General features: G+C 37.9%; 1 protein-coding gene across 2 annotated transcripts in view; it reads right to left on the bottom strand.

Annotated features, from left to right (window-relative positions):
- Positions 1-2958: 2958 nt before the first annotated feature.
- Positions 2959-18233, bottom strand: part of bod1l1 (biorientation of chromosomes in cell division 1-like 1) — a 41971-nt gene continuing 26696 nt past the window's right edge. For both annotated transcript variants that reach the window (XM_062040151.1, XM_062040152.1), the window contains exons 22-28: positions 14445-14535; positions 13993-14045; positions 11535-13917; positions 11318-11443; positions 11084-11234; positions 5814-5888; positions 2959-3311 (exon numbers count right to left, since the gene is read on the bottom strand). In XM_062040151.1, coding sequence (XP_061896135.1) covers positions 3188-3311; positions 5814-5888; positions 11084-11234; positions 11318-11443; positions 11535-13917; positions 13993-14045; positions 14445-14535 — 3003 coding nt within the window. In that variant the 3' untranslated portion in view covers positions 2959-3187. The remainder of the gene's footprint in view (positions 3312-5813; positions 5889-11083; positions 11235-11317; positions 11444-11534; positions 13918-13992; positions 14046-14444; positions 14536-18233) is intronic.

Genomic DNA, 18233 nt, shown 5'->3' with positions numbered 1-18233 from the left:
ACTAATTATACATAACAAATATTTGTGTCTAATATACATACTTATATACATAACTCATATAAGTAACTAATTATATGTAACTAATATACATAACCAATTATACATAACAAATATTTGTGTCTGATTAGTATACATAACTACTTATATACATAACTAATATACATAACTCATATATGTAACTAATTATACATAACACATATTTGTGTCTGACTAATATACATAACTACTTATATACATAAGTAATAAACATAACTCATATACGTAACTAATTATACATAACTAATATTTGTGTCTAATATACATAACTACTTATATACATAACTAATATACATAATTCATATACGTAACTAATTATAGATAAAAAAATATGTGTCTGACTAATATACATAACTACTTATATACATAACTAATATACATAACTCATATACGTAACTAATATACGTAACTAATTATAGATAAAAAAATATGTGTCTGACTAATATACATAACTACTTATATACATAACTAATATACATAACTCATATACGTAACTAATATACGTAACTAATTATAGATAAAAAAATATGTGTCTGACTAATATACATAACTACTTATATACATAACTAATATACATAACTCATATACGTAACTAATTATACATAACAAATATTTGTGTCTGACTAATATACATAAATACTTATATACATAACTAATCAACATAATTCATATATGTAACTAATTATACATAACACATATTTGTGTCTGACTAATATACATAAGTTATGTACATAACTAATATACATAACTAATTATACATAAAAAATATTTGTGTCTGGTGAATATACATAACTACTTATATACATAACTAATATACATAACTCATATACCTAACTAATATACATAACAAATATTTGTGTCTGACTAATATACATAACTACTTATATACATAACTAATATACATAACTCATATACGTAACTAATTTACGTAACTAATTATATATAACTAATATTTGTGTCTGACCAACATACATTAATACTTATTTACATAACTAATAAACATAACTCATATATGTAACTAATTATACATAACAAATATTTTTGTCTAACTAATATACATAACTACTTATATACATAACTAATATACATAACTCATATACGTAACTAATTATACGTAACTAATATTTGTGCCTGACTAATATTAACTACTTATATACATAACTAATATACATAACTCATATATGTAAATAATTATACATAACAAATATTTGCGTCTGACTAATATATATAACTACTTAGACATAACTCATATAAGTAACTAATATACATAACTAATATACGTGACTAATATACATAACTACTAATAAACATAATATATATTTAACTCATATATGTGACTAATATACATAACTAATTATACACAACAAATATTTGTGTCAAACATACATGACTACTTATAGACATAACTAACATAAGTGACTAATATACATAACAAATATACGTGTCAAACATACATGACTAATATACACAACTAGTATACATAACTAATATATGTGACTAATATATACAACTAGTATTCATAACTAATATATGTGACTAATATACACAACTAGTATACATAACATATACATAACTAATATTTGTGACTAATATACACAACTATAATACATAACTAGTATTCATAACTAATATACATGACTAGTATACATAACTAATATACACAACTAGTATGCATAACATATACATAACTAATATACATGACTAATAAACACAACTAGTATTCATAACTAATATGTGACTAATATACATAATATACACAACTAGTATACATAACATATACATTAATATACATAACTAATATATATGACTAATATACATAACTAATATTTGTGACTAATATACACAACTGGAATACATAACTAGTATTAAAAACTAATATACATGACTAGTATACATAACTAATATACACAACTAGTATGCATAACATATACATAACTAATATACGTGACTAATATACACAACTTGTATTCATAACTAATATATGTGACTAATATACATAATATACACAACTATTATACATAACATATACATTAATATACATAACTAATATATGTGACTAATATACACAACTAATATACGTGACTAATATATGTGACTAATATATATATAATATAAATATATATTAATAACACACCATCCTTGATAATATTAATAAATGCACAAATTGTGTATTTAGGCCTAAATACTATAAATTGGTATTTGTGAATAAACAACGTGCTGCAGTACAAATACTGTACTGCCATGCTTTGACTTCTGTTCAAGTATAAAGTGACCTGAAGGACAATGTGGATATTTGGCCACAAGAGGGCGACATAGTAGTGTGGTGAAGGGTGTGGATGTGGATATTTGGCCACAAGAGGGCGACATAGTAGTGTGGTGGAGGGTGTGGATGAGGATATTTGGCCACAAGAGGGCGACATAGTAGGGTGGTGGAGGGTGTGGATGTGGATATTTGGCCACAAGAGGGCGACATAGTAGGGTGGTGAAGGGTGTGGATGAGGATATTTGGCCACAAGAGGGCGACATAGTAGTGTGGTGAAGGGTGTGGATGAGGATATTTGGCTACAAGAGGGCGACATAGTAGGGTGGTGAAGGGTGTGGATGTGGATATTTGGCCACAAGAGGGCGACATAGTAGGGTGGTGAAGGGTGTGGATGTGGATATTTGGCCACAAGAGGGCGACATAGTAGGGTGGTGGAGGGTGTGGATGTGGATATTTGGCCACAAGAGGGCGACATAGTAGGGTGGTGAAGGGTGTGGATGAGGATATTTGGCCAGTAGGGTGGTGAAGGGTGTGGATGTGGATATTTGGCCACAAGAGGGCGACATAGTAGGGTGGTGGAGGGTGTTGATGTGGATATTTGGCCACAAGAGGGCGACATAGTAGGGTGGTGGAGGGTGTGGAAAAACAGGAACCCGGGACAAGCAGACCACGTTGAGTTTATTTCGGCCGTTGATCGCAACAAATGAGTCATTTTGGAGTCTTAAAAAAAGTATAAAAAATATAAAAACTTTGCCATTGTCATTCTCAGAATGAATATGTAACAACTTGCCTCCACACAAGAGCAAAGATGGATGACAAGCAGCAGACACACCACGCAGAGGAAGTCCGGAGTCGACCGCAGGAACCTGCTGGAGTCTTTCTGGGACCTCAGCGTTTCCCTCGCTTGGACGGCGTCTCCTCGGACTTCTGCCCTCCTCGTGTTCGCACGGCGGGGGGGCTGGCCTCCCGCTTGCGGGGTCCCTTGGCGGCAGCCGCCTGGCCTCTGGTCCCACTACGTGGGGGGGGAAACAAGCCGTGTGAGTCCTACACTCTTATTGGAGCAAACCTGGGCATGAATTAGGGTAATAGTGTTGGAGTGAAAAACCAAGAAAAACACAAACTTTATGGCAGATTCATGCTTTCAAATGATGCAAACATTTTGAACGATGCGGACACGTTGGTTACTGGATATTTTCAAATACCAGAGTCACGTATCGTCACAGACTTTATGGCAGATTCATGCTTTTCGAAGTGGAGTGGTGATTTGCTTGTTGTCACGCAACCAAGCTCATGATGCAGGAATGTTGAACGATGCGGACACGTTGGTTACTGTATATTTTCAAATACCAGAGTCACGTATCGTCACAGACTTTATGGCAGATTCATGCTTTTTTCGAAGTGGAGTGGTGATTTGCTTGTTGTCATGCAACCAAGCTCGTGATGCAGGAATTTTGAACGATGCGGACACGTTCGTTACTGGATATTTTCAAACACCAGAGTCACGTATCGTCACAAACTTTATGGCAGATTCATGCTTTTTTCGAAGTGGAGTGGTGATTTGCTTGTTGTCACGCAACAAAGCTCATGATGCAGGAATGTTGAACGACGCGGACACGTTTGTTACTGGATATTTTCAAATACCAGAGTCACGTATCGTCACAGACTTTATGGCAGATTCATGCTTTTCGAAGTGGAGTGGTGATTTGCTTGTTGTCACGCAACCAAGCTCATGATGCAGGAATGTTGAACGATGCGGACACGTTGGTTACTCGATATTTTCAAATACCAGAGTCACGTATCATCACAGACTTTATGGCAGATTCATGCTTTTTTCGAAGTGGAGTGGTGATTTGCTTGTTGTCATGCAACCAAGCTCGTGATGCAGGAATTTTGAACGATGCGGACACGTTCGTTACTGGATATTTTCAAACACCAGAGTCACGTATCGTCACAAACTTTATGGCAGATTCATGCTTTTTTCGAAGTGGAGTGGTGATTTGCTTGTTGTCACGCAACCAAGCTCATGATGCAGGAATGTTGAACGACGCGGACACGTTTGTTACTGGATATTTTCAAATACCAGAGTCACGTATCGTCACAGACTTTATGGCAGATTCATGCTTTTCGAAGTGGAGTGGTGATTTGCTTGTTGTCATGCAACCAAGCTCAAGATGCAGGAATTTTGAACGATGCGGACACGTTTGTTACAGGATATTTTCAAATACCAGAGTCACGTATCGTCACAGACTTTATGGCAGATTCATGCTTTTTTTGAAGTGGAGTGGTGATTTGCTTGTTGTCACGCAAACAAGCTCATGATGCAGGAATTTTGAACGATGCGGACACGTTTGTTACTGGATATTTTCAAATACCAGAGTCACGTATCGTCACAGACTTTATGGCAGATTCATGCTTTTTTTGAAGTGGAGTGGTGATTTGCTTGTTGTCACGCAAACAAGCTCATGATGCAGGAATGTTGAACGACGCGGACACGTTTGTTACAGGATATTTTCAAATACCAGAGTCACGTATCGTCACAGACTTTATGGCAGATTCATGCTTTTCGAAGTGGAGTGGTGATTTGCTTGTTGTCATGAAACGAAGCTCATGTTGCAGGAATTTTGAACCATGCGGACACGTTTGTTACTGGATATTTACTGGATTACTGGATACTCATATACGTGACTGATATACATAACTTATATACATAACTCATGCGTGACTAATATACATAATTAATATACGTAACTAACATACATAACTTATATACATAACTCATATACTCTATGTGACTAATATACATAACTTATATACATATCTTATATACATAACTAATATACATAACTAATATACGTGACTAATATACATAACTAATATACGTGACTAATATATATAACTTATATATATAACTTATATACATAACTAATATCCATCCATACATCCATTTTCTACTGCTTGTCCCGTTCGGGGTCCTAAAGGTGCTGGAGTATTTTCCATGTAGAAAAAAAATAAATCATAATATGATCACTTGAATGCGCCTTATGGTCGGAAAAATGTGGTACATTCTTCTCAAGATATGTAAATGTATAAATTTGGTGTTTTTGTTAAGTCAGAGGTCACCAAGGGTTGGGCACCGTTCACATCTGAACCGAGATGGTACCTAGGAATCCTTGAGTGCTTGTTTGCCTACCGAGTGTTTAAGCCGGCGCCCAGTGTGCGACTGGACTTGACTTTGTGTACAACAAAAGTATAGAAATATGGCACCGTTGGATTTTACGTGAATTGGTACTCGTTAGTACCAGCAGAATTTGGTCGGTTCTTATCTAAGTACAAAACTTAGTAGCCGTCGACCTGAGAGAGCAAAGAACCGTTCCCAGAAAGTTGGAATTATACGATTCTCCTGTAAGGGTGAAGAAGTATCATTCAAGGATCAACTCATGGTTGATTAATAAGTGTTGATATTAGCATATTTAAACATCAATGTATAAATAATGTAAACAAGAGTCCAACTTACCGTACTCCTGCTGCTGCCATCTCCTCTTTCTCGCTCTGTCGATTGGCGCGCGTGGACGGCTTGCTTGGCTTATTTCTGGAAAAGAACAACAACAGTTTCAATATTTTTTGGACTGTAAGGCGCACTTAAAATCCTTTCGTTTTCTCAAAAATGGACAGTGCGCCTTATGTGCGTATTAATTCTGTTTGTGCTTATTGACCTTGGAGCAATTTTATTTGGTACATGATGTAATGATAAGTGGGACCAGTAGATGGCAGTCACACATAAGAGATACCAAAGTGGTGTATAAGGAGAGTATGGTCGACTGGGTTTCAGGCAATGTCCTATATGATGGGTCAAAAAGCAGTCACGTGACTACAGGCCGCCATTACTGCTACCAACTCTGAGATGATGCTATGTGTCTACGGTGCTTCCTGGTTAGTTTTTGCTTCTTTTTTTTCCCAGAGGAAATTAATAAATTAAAAAGATGATTTGACAAAAACAGACTCTCTTTGAATCACAGTCAAACTAAAATAATTATTATAATTATATAACAGTTATTCGGTAACAGTGGAAGAGAAAGTCAAACACAAATAGACGGACATTGAAAGAGTAAAGGAAACCACATTTTGGGTGTAATAAAAGATTAGAAAGTAAACTGGAAATGTCATATAAAAATATACAACATAAACTGGCAAGAAATTGTCAATAATGAATAAAGCAAAATATGTTGTGGACCAAAAATGCCTCCATCTTCTCTACTGCTCGCTAGTGTTACCATATTTGAGTTGTTGTGCAGAAATATGGCAAATAAGTACAGAAGTAGACTTATTGACTGTTCTAAAGAAGAAAGATGAGTTCTAATTAGAGATGTCCAATAATGGCTTTTTTGCCGATATTCCGATATTGTCCCTCTCTTAATTACCGATTCCGATATCAAACGATACCGATATATACAGTCGTGGAATTAACACATTATTATGCCTAATTTTGTTGTGATGCCCCTCTGGATGCATTAAACAATGTAACTTTACCATGAATTGATTAACGTGGACCCCGACTTAAACGAGTTGAAAAACTTATTCGGGTGTTATCATTTAGTGGTCAATTGTACGGAATATGTACTGTACTGTGCAATCTACTAATACAAGTTTCAATCAATCAATCAAAAACAAGGCTTTCCAAAATAAGAGAACAACTTCAACTCCAGTTATGGAAAAAAATGCCAACATGGGGGGGGGGGGGGGGGGGTGTATATTGTAGTGTCCCGGAAGAGTTAGTGCTGCAAGGGGTTCTGGGTATTTGTTCTGTTGTGTTTATGTTGTGTTACGGTGCGGATGTTCTCCCGAAATGTGTGTGTCATTCTTGTTTGGTGTGGGTTCACAGTGTGCGCATATTTGTAACAGTGTTGAAGTTGTTTATACGGCCACCCTCAGTGTGACCTGTATGGCTGTTGACAAAGTTGACAAGTTGTGTGTGTGAAAAGCCGTAGATATTATGTGACTGGGCCAGCACGCAAAGGTTTATTGGCGCTCTGTACTTCTCCCTACGTCCGTGTACACAGCGGCGTTTTAAAAAGTCATGAATTTTACATTGTGAAACCGATACCGGTATTATTGAAACCGATACCGATAATTTCCGATACTACATTTTAAAGCATTTATCGGCCAATAATATCGGCAGTCCGATATTATCGGACATCTCTAGTTATAATAATACATGGAGATGTATAATACATAGAGATAAATGCTTTAAAATGTAATATCGGAAATTATCTGTATCGTTTTTTTTATTATCAGTATCGTTTTTTTTGTGGGTTTTTTTTTATTTAATTTTTTTTATTAAATCAACATAAAAAACACAAGATGCACTTACAATTAGTGCACCAACCCAAAAAACCTCCCTCCCCCATTTACACTCATTCACACAAAAGGGTTGTTTCTTTCTGTTATTAATATTCTGGTTCCTACATTATATATCAATATATATCTGTATATATATTTCACCATATAAAGCGCTTTGAGTCACTAGAGAAAAAGCGCTATATAAATATAATTCACTTCACTTCACTTCACATATCAATACAGTCTGCAGGGATACAGTCCGTAAGCACACATGATTGTGAGTGCTGCTGGTCCACTAATAGTACTAACCTTTAACAGTTAATTTTACTCATTTTCATTAATTACTAGTTTCTATGCAACTGTTTTTATATTATTTTACTTTCTTTTTTATTCAAGACATTTTTTTTAAATTTATTTACCTTATTTTATTTTATTAATTTTAAAAAAAAAGGACCTTATCTTCACCATACCTGGTTGTCCAAATTAGGCATAATAATGTGTTAATTCCACGACTGTATATATCGGTATCGGTTGATATCGGTAATTAAGAGTTGGACAATATCGGAATATCGGATATCGGCAAAAAAAGCCATTATCGGACATCCCTAATAATACATAATGAGTGATACATACCGAGATTACAAATATATTATGCAGAAATATGAGAAATAATTACACTTATTGACTTGGCATGCTATAAAGGAGAAAGATGAGTTATAATATAATATAATATAATAGAATATAATACATAATGAGTGACACATACAGTGATTACACCACACTTGACATACTTCACACAGAAGTCACAATTTCTCTGTGATTGTTGGTCCAATAATAATGAAGATTTTGGCAAAATGAGGCTAAAAATATATCTTTTTTGGTCGTCCTGTGTGCGTGTTAGTGCCTGCTGGTCACCAAACACTGCAGTTATGTAGCAGCAGAGTGCGTCAAATACGGCCACAAATTAAAAGCATCTTTTATTGTAAGTTCATGAACTGGAGCATGTTTAGAACTATATAGAGACTTATTATTTAGCTTTATTTCCTCAGAAAAAAACTATGTCAAAACGACAGCAATTGCATGCATATCGGAGAGAGCCGCACAGCAAACATGGCGCCTGTTTAGTTGGCCATACTCTCTTTTTACACGACTCGGTGTGTAAAACATCATCTATGCAACAAAGAACCACCATTACATGTTATGTAGACCACAAGGAAGTCTTTAAATGTGGGAAAAAAAATCATATTATGACCACTACAATGCGCCTTATAACCCGGTGGGAGTGGGACGGTATAGCTCGGTTGGTAGAGCGGCCATGCCAGCAACTTGAGGGTTCCAGGTTCGATCCCCCAGTCACTGCCGTTGTGTCCTTGGGCAAGACACTTTACCCACCTGCTCCCAGTGCCACCCACACTGGTTTAAAATGTAACTTAGATATTGGGTTTCACTATGTAAATCACTTTGAGTCACTAGTGAAAAGTGCTATATAAATATAATTCACTTCATTTCACTTCACTATGGTCTGAAAAATACTGTATGTTAAAATGATCATGAATAACATGTCCTATCGTCCTACAAACTAGCATGGAGAGTCATGCCGCCTACACTGAACTAAACTACTCAAATTACATCAACAAAAGGCGGAACTGGCGATAATATCGGACCGCCGATATTATCAGCCGATAAATGCTTTAAAAAGTAATATCGGAAATTATCGGTATCGGTTTCAAGATTATCGGTATCGGTTTCCGAAAGTAAAATTTGTGACTTTCTAAAACGCCGCTGTGTACACGGACGCAGGAAGATGTACAGAGCGCCAAATTAATCCTTGAAGGCGCTGCCTTTGCGTACTGGCTCAGTCACATACTATCTTCGGCTTGACACACGCATTCGCGAATGCAAGCATACTTGGTCAACAGCCATACAGGTCACACTGAGGGTGGCCGTATAAACAACTTTAACACTGTTACAAATGTGCGCCACACTGTGAACCCACACCAAACAAGAATGACAAACACATTTCGGGAGAACATCCGCACTGTAATACAACATAAACACAACAGAACAAATACCCACAACCCTTTGCAAATGCTTGTTTTCATTCAGAAAAATCTACCTCTCACACGTGATGACAAGGAGAAAAAGAATTAGCCCACTCTTTGAGCTTCATCTGTTGCACAAATAGACTAATAGTCTGGACTGAGTGAAGCTGTTTTATTTATGTTTTGTGCCTTTTTTCCCCCATGCACTTTAAAGGATGGCTGTGTTTTCTACTAGTCTAGACTGAAGCAGTTTTATTAATGTTCATGCACTTTAAAGGATGGCTGTGTTATCTACTAGTCTAGACTGAAGCAGTTTTTTTATTTTTGTGCCTTTCTTGTTTTTATTTGCACATTTTTGTTACTCATACGAATACGTTAAGAACAGGGCAGAGTGAGCCCAGTTTATAGTATACTTTGGACTGAAGCTGTGTGCCTTCATTGTTTTTGTAGCTGTTGTTTTGAGGCATGTTTAAAAAAAAAAAAGCACTTTGTGAAAGTCAAAGTACAGTGTTTCCCATAGTTGTAGTGGGTATCAGGATTATTTCAGGGAGAACATGTCCCAAATTCCAAGCTGCTGTTTTGAGGCATGTTCAAAAAATCATGCACTTTGTGACTTCAATAATAAATATGGCAGTGCCATGTTGGCACTTTTTTCCATAACTTGAGTTGAAGTTGTTCTCTTATTTGGGAAAACCTTGTTACATTGTTTAATGCATCCAGCGGGGCATCACAACAAAATTAGGCATAATAATGTGTTAATTCCACGACTGTATGTATCGGTATCGGTTGATATCGGTATCGGTAATTAAGAGTTGGACAATATCGGAATATCGGCAAAAAAGCCATTATCGGACATTCCTACGTAAAACGGTCAAAATGTGTGCGGCGTATGAAAGATGTAAGGGTTGTACGGTATACCGGTATTAGTATAGTACCGCGATACTAATGAATCATATTCGGTACTATAACGCCTCTAAAAAGCACTGGTCCGCTTGTTAAAAGAGAAAGTAAGCAGATATTAACAGTAAATTAATTCATTTTCTTCCACTTGTCGTTAATAATGTTGACAAAATAATAGGTAGATAAATGACACAATATGTTACTGCATATGTCAGCAGACTAAATTAGGAGCCTTTGTTTGTTTACTTACTATTAAAAGACAAGTTGTCTTGTATGTTCACTATTTTATTTAAGGACAAACTTGCAATAAGAAACATATGTTTAATGTAGCCTAAGATTTTTTGTTCAAATAAAGCCAATAATGCCATTTTTTGTGGTCCCCTTTATTTAGAAAAGTACCGAAATAATTTCGGTACCGGTACCAAAATATTGGTATCGGGACAACACTGGGAAGATGCTTATGTTTGACCATCTTCACAAAAGACAGACGTCATGAGAAGATCACCTTTCAGCTTCCAGGCGAGAAGCCGATCGCGTCGTCGCTCTTCTCGCCATCTCATTCTCGTCCTCGTCCTTTTCACCGCATTCTTCCTCCTCCTCCTCTTCGTCGTCCTCATTCGGCTCCTTTTCGGCTCCTGGCGTTTTCTCCTTTTTATCTGCGAGAAGGACCCGCCACATATATAATACATATAATATTCTCATATGTTGGATCAGAAGCGTCACGGGAGTTCTCTCAAACCTGCGTCGTCTGCAAGCTCCGCTGTCTTTGGTGGTCGTCCCCTGCGAGCTGGCTTCTTGGGGGCGGAGCCTTGTTGCTGCTCGTCCATCTCCTCGTTTCCTTCGCATGCACTCAGTGATGGAGGAGCTGAGAGAAATGTGACCACTTTAATTAGTCAACAAGCACCACAAAACAACACCAACGTGTCAGGTTTGCTCCGTTTCTTTGCCTTCCTCACCGTCTGTCTTCTGCGCACTTTCATCCTTTACATTCTCACTTGTCTCCTTTACATCCTCACTTGTCTCCTTCACATCTTCACTTGTCTCCTTTACATCCTCACTTGTCTCCTTTACATCCTCACTTGTCTTCTTCACATCCTCACTTGTCTTCTTCACATCCTCACTTGTCTCCTTCACATCCTCACTTGTCTCCTTCACATCCTCACTTGTCTCCTTCACATCCTCACTTGTCTCCTTTGCATCCTCACGTGTGTCCTCTATCAGCTCCTCACTTGTGTCCTTTGCATCATCACTCGTGTCCTTTACGTCCTCACTTGTGTCCTCTATAAGCGCCTCACTTGTCTCCTTTGCATCATCACTTGTGTCCTTTAAATCCTCGCTTGTCTCCTTTGCATCCTCACTTTGTACCTCCTTTACATCCTCACTTGTGTCCTCTATAAGCTCCTCACTTGCGTCCTTTGCATTCTCACTTGTGTCCTCTATAAGCTCCTCACTTGCGTCCTTTACATTCTCACTTGTGTCCTCTATAAGCTCCTCACTTGCATCCTTTACATTCTCACTTGTGTTCTCTATAAGCTCCTCACTTGCGTCCTTTACATTCTCACTTGTGTCCTCTATAAGCTCCTCACTTGCATCCTTTGCATTCTCACTTGTGTCCTCTATAAGCTCCTCACTTGCGTCCTTTACATCCTCACTTGTGTCCTCTATAAGCTCCTCACTTGGGTCCATTGCATTCTCACTTGTGTCCTTTAAATCCTCGCTTGTCTCCTTTGCATCCTCACTTGTGTCCATTGCCTCCACACTTGTGTCCTTTGCATTCTCACTTTGTACCTCCTTTGCATCCTCACTTGTCTCCTTTACATCCTCACTTGTGTCCTCCATAAACTCCTCACTCACGTCCTTTGCATCCTTACTTGTGTCCTCTATAAACTCCTCACTCACGTCCTTTGCATCCTTACTTGTGTCCTCTATAAACTCCTCACTCACGTCCTTTGCATCCTCACTTGTGTCCTTTACATCCTCACTTGTGTCCTCTATAAGCTCCTCACTCGCGTCCTTTACATCCTTACTTGTGTCCTCTTTAAGCTCCTCACTCGCGTCCTTTACATCCTTACTTGTGTCCTCTATAAGCTCCTCACTCGCGTCCTTTACATATTTACTTGTGTCCTCTATAAACTCCTCACTCACGTCCTTTGCATCCTCACTTGTGCCCTTTACATCCTCACTTGTGTCCTCTATAAGCTCCTCACTCGCGTCCTTTACATCCTTACTTGTGTCCTCTATAAACTCCTCACTCACGTCCTTTGCATCCTCACTTGTGTCCTTTACATCCTCACTTGTGTCCTCTATAAACTCCTCACTCACGTCCTTTGCATCCTCACTTGTGTCCTCTATAAGCTCCTCACTCGCGTCCTTTACATCCTTACTTGTGTCCTCTATAAACTCCTCACTCACGTCCTTTGCATCCTCACTTGTGTCCTCTATAAGCTCCTCACTCGCGTCCTTTACATCCTTACTTGTGTCCTCTATAAACTCCTCACTCACGTCCTTTGCATCCTCACTTGTGTCCTTTACCTCCTCACTTGTCTCCTTTACATCCTCACTTGTCTCCTTTACATCCTCGCTTGTCTCCTTTACATCTTCACTTGTGTCCTCTATAAGCCCCTCACTCGCCTCCTTTGCATCCTCACTCGCATCCTTTGCATCCTCACTCGCATCCTTTGCATCCTCACGTTGTGTGTCCTTTGCATCCTCACTTGTCTCCTTCACATCCTCACTTGTCTCCTTTACATCCTCACTTGTCTCCTTTACATCCTCACTTGTCTCCTTTACATCCTCCCTTGTGTCCTCTATAAGCTCCTCCCTTGTGTATTTTGCATCCGCACTTGTCTCCTTTGCATCCGCACTTGTCTCCTTTGCACGCTCACTTGTCTCCTTTCCATCTTCACTTGCGTCCTTTCCATCCTCACTTGCGTTCTTTCCATCCTCACTTGCGTCCTTTGGATCCTCACTTGTGTCCTTCAGGGGCTCCTCATTTGCGTCCTTTAAGCACTCTTCACTTGTCTCCTTTATAAGTGCTTCCCCTGTGTCGTCTGTGGGGGCCTTCTCACTCAAGTGCTTTATGAGCTCCTCACTAGTCTCCTCCATAGGCTCCTCACTAGTGTCCTTCATAGGCTCCTCACTAGTGTCCTTCATAGGCTCCTCACTAGTGTCCTTCATAGGCTCCTCACTAGTCTCCTCCATAGGCTCCTCACTAGTGTCCTCAAGAAGCGTTTCACTTGTGTCCTTTCCAGCCTCCTTATTGGCGTCCTTCATCAACTCCTCATATGTGTCCTTAGAAGCCTCCTCGCTAGTGTCCTTGTTCAGCTCCTCCTCCAGTGCCTGTGGATTTGAACGTTGGTCATGGATGGTCACAAAACTAGAAGGAATATTTGAGACAATCGTAGGGTTTCTCACCTCCACAGATGTTTCCCTGTCCTCCGACCTCCTCTTCTTAACTGGCGGCTCACCTAAGAAGGACACATGAGGAGACATCCAATCACATGTCACATACATAGCAGCCATGTCGTACTGAGCAGCCAGGACAGGTGTCCCGCATCTACCAGTTTCCTACGTGTGGTTCTGTGGTCATAATCACATCTTCTGTAGCAGTGGTGACATCATTAACGAGAAAAAAGGCACACAAATATTTTTGCGTGACTTTAAATGTGTATATCCATCCATCCATTTTCTTCCTGATTATTTATTATTGATATATCTGATGCTAAAATGTTAGCTGAAAACCATCATGTCTTCCATTAAGTTATGTGCTAAAATGTTGGCTGAAACCATCAAGTCTTGGCGATTTCCTCTGGACCAAATCCAGTTGTATTAAATAAAACATATTAAAAGATAATGACATTTCATACCCGTTTCAGCGCTTCCTGCAGGAAGAGACGACACAGCGGCCTCACGTTCTTGAAGCCTGTCAGACTTTGGTGCACTTTCCTTTTCCTCTCCCTGTGGATGATTAAGACTTCAGGATGTGTCCAACAATAGAATATACTACTTCATAAGCCCTTCCAAAAAAGGTCAGACAGAGATTGAATATCAAAGAAAAACTGGAGGAAGTACTTATTTGGACATTTAGTAAAGCTCTCAGCAAGCTAATATTAATAGTATAAATATTATTGTCATATAGTCGTGACATGCAGTGACATAAATGCTGCAGAAAGAGTGTGCAGGTGTACCTAATGTTGTGACCGGGTGAATCTATATAATGTTCATGAAGTTCATTTTCAACCGTGTCTGGAAAAAGATAGTGGTGACAACTGTAAAAAAAAACGGGCTATAAAAGTGACCGTGGAGGAAAATAATAAGCACAATTAACGCCAAAGAATATCCAAAACATCATATCTAGACCAATTATTCTCAAACATTGGTACGCATACCATTAGTGGTACGCCAAAGAATCACATATTTAAATATTCAAACAGTGTTACTGTTGAAACTGTGGCCAAAAATATTAAATAAACTTGTTGAATAAAATACCTGTGTTGTTTTTAATGAAAATTTAGGCCTACTACGCTACGATATTTCAATGTTGGTCATTACGGTGGTACTGGGAGAGCCAAGAAAAATATTGGGAACCACTGATCTAGACAACAGGAAGTGTGGTGAAGTGAATTATGTTTATATAGCGCTTTACATAGTGAAACCCGATATCTAAGTTACATTTTTAAACCAGTGTGGGTGGCACTGGGAGCAGGTGGGTAAAGTGTCTTGCCCAATGACACAATGGCAGTGTCTAGGATGGCGGAAGAGGGGATCAAACCTGCAACCCTGAAATTGGTGGCACGGCCACTCTACCAATCGAGCTATACTGCCCCGTGTTCTTAAATGTAGATTAAAATCATCATAGGTTGATTTCAAATTCAAGTGTTACTAGCCTTCTTTATTAAAGTGCTGGCACTTGCAACTTTTTTAGGCCCTGAGGTGACTTATTTTGCAGTCGTAATCAATAAAAAAAGAGAGTCACCAACGTGTGGGATTCTTTGTTTGCGCACCCAATTTAACAAAATGTTACGCGGGCAAATTGGCCAGTTTGTTTGTATACAGAGCAAACGGCCGACAAAAATGTTTGTATACGGAGCAAACGTCCGACAAAAATGTTTGTATACGGAGGAAACGTCCGACAAAAATGTTTGTATACGGAGGAAACGTCCGACAAAAATGTTTGTATACGGAGGAAACGTCCGACAAAAATGTTTGTGTCCAGAGCAAACTCCCGACAAAAACCTCTCTATATGGAGCAAACTTTCAACAAAAATGTTTGTATACAGGGGAAACGTCCGACAAAAATGTTTTTATACGGAGCAAATGTCCGACAAAAATGTTTGTATACGGAGCAAACTTCCGACAAACATGTTTGTATATATAGCAAACTTCCGACAAAAATTTTTGTATAGAGAGCAAACTTCTGACAAAAATGTTTGTATACAGAGCAAACTACTGACAAAAATGTGTGTGTGCAGAGCAAACGTCAGACAAAAATGTTTGTATACAGATCAAACTTCCGATAGAAATGTTTGTATACAGCGCAAACTTGAGACAAAAATGTTTGTATGCAGCACAAACTTCCGACAAAAATGTTTGTATACGGAGCAAACTTCCGACAAAAATGTTTGTATACGGAGCAAACGTCCGACAAAAATGTTTGTATACAGAGCTAACTTCTGACTAAATGTTTGTATACGGAGCAAACGTCCGACAAAAATGTTTGTATACAGAGCCAACTTCCGACTAAATGTTTGTGTACAGAGCAAAATTCTAACAAAAATGTTTGTATGCAGAGCAAACTTCCGACCAAAAATGTTTGTATACAGCGCAACTTCTGACAAAAATGTTTGTATGCAGCACAAACTTCCGACAAAAATGTTTGAATACAGAGCAAACATCTGCCAAAAAATGTTAGTATACAGAGCAAACTTCTGACTAAATGTTTGTATACGGAGCAAACGTCCGACAAAAATGTTTGTATACAGAGCCAACTTCCGACAGAAATGTTTGTATACAGCGCAAACTTGAGACAAAAATGTTTGTATGCAGCACAAACTTCCGACAAAAATGTTTGTATACGGAGCAAACTTCCGACAAAAATGTTTGTATACGGAGCAAACGTCCGACAAAAATGTTTGTATACAGAGCTAACTTCTGACTAAATGTTTGTATACGGAGCAAACGTCCGACAAAAATGTTTGTATACAGAGCCAACTTCCGACTAAATGTTTGTGTACAGAGCAAAATTCTAACAAAAATGTTTGTATGCAGAGCAAACTTCCGACCAAAAATGTTTGTATACAGCGCAACTTCTGACAAAAATGTTTGTATGCAGCACAAACTTCCAACAAAAATGTTTGAATACAGAGCAAACATCTGCCAAAAAATGTTTGTATACAGAGTAAACTTCTGACTAAATGTTTGTATACGGAGCAAACGTCCGACAAAAATGTTTGTATACAGAGCCAACTTCCGACTAAATGTTTGTGTACAGAGCAAAATTCTAACAAAAATGTTTGTACGCAGAGCAAACTTCCGACCAAAAATGTTTGTATACAGCGCAAACATCTGCCAAAACATTTTTGTATACAGAGCAAACTTCCGACAAAAATGTTTGTATACAGAGCAAACTTCCGACAAAAATGTTTGTAAACAGAGCAAACTTGAGACAAAAATGTTTGTATACCGAGCAAACTTCAGACAAAAATGTTTGTATACAGAGCCAACTTCCGACTAAATGTTTGTGTACAGAGCAAAATTCTAACAAAAATGTTTGTATGCAGAGCAAACTTCCGACCAAAAATGTTTGTATACAGCGCAAACATCTGCCAAAACATTTTTGTATACAGAGCAAACTTCCGACAAAAATGTTTGTATACAGAGCAAACTTCCGACAAAAATGTTTGTAAACAGAGCAAACTTGAGACAAAAATGTTTGTATACCGAGCAAACTTCAGACAAAAATGTTTGTATACAGAGCAAACTTCCAACAAAAATGTTTGTATACGAAGCAAACATTGGACAAAAATGTTTGTATATGGAGGAAACGTCTGACAAAAATGTTTGTGTGCAGAACAAACTTCAGACAAAAATGTTTGTATACAGCGCAAATTTCTGACAAAAATGTTTGTATGCAACGCAAACTTCCGAAAAACATTTTTGTATACAGAGCAAACTTCTGACAAAAATGTTTGTATACAGATCAAACTTCCGACAAAAATGTTTGTATACAGAGCAAACTTCCGACAAAAATGTTTGTGTACAACGCAAACTTCCGACAAAAATGTTTGTATACAGAGCAAACGTTCGATAAAAATGTTTGAATGCAACGCAAACTTCCGACAAAAATGTTTGAATGCAACGCAAACTTCCGACAAATATTTTTGTATACAGAGCAAACTTCCAACAAAAATGTTTGTATACAGATCAAACTTCCGACAAAAATGTTTGTATACAGCGCAAACTTCCGACTAAAATGTTTGTATACAGAGCAAATTTAAGACAAAAATGTTTGTATGCAACGCAAACTTCCGCCAAAAATGTTTGTATACAAAGCAAACTTCCGAACAAAATGTTTGTATACAGAGCAAACTTCAGACAAAAATGTTTGTATACAGAGCAAACTTGAGACAAAAATGTTTGTATGCAGCGCAAACTTC

This window comes from Entelurus aequoreus, linkage group LG28, assembly GCF_033978785.1.
Source record: "Entelurus aequoreus isolate RoL-2023_Sb linkage group LG28, RoL_Eaeq_v1.1, whole genome shotgun sequence".
Lineage (NCBI taxonomy): Eukaryota > Metazoa > Chordata > Actinopteri > Syngnathiformes > Syngnathidae > Entelurus > Entelurus aequoreus.
The sequence above is the reverse complement of the archived record's forward strand: the minus strand, read 5'-3'. Positions and strand labels throughout refer to the sequence as shown.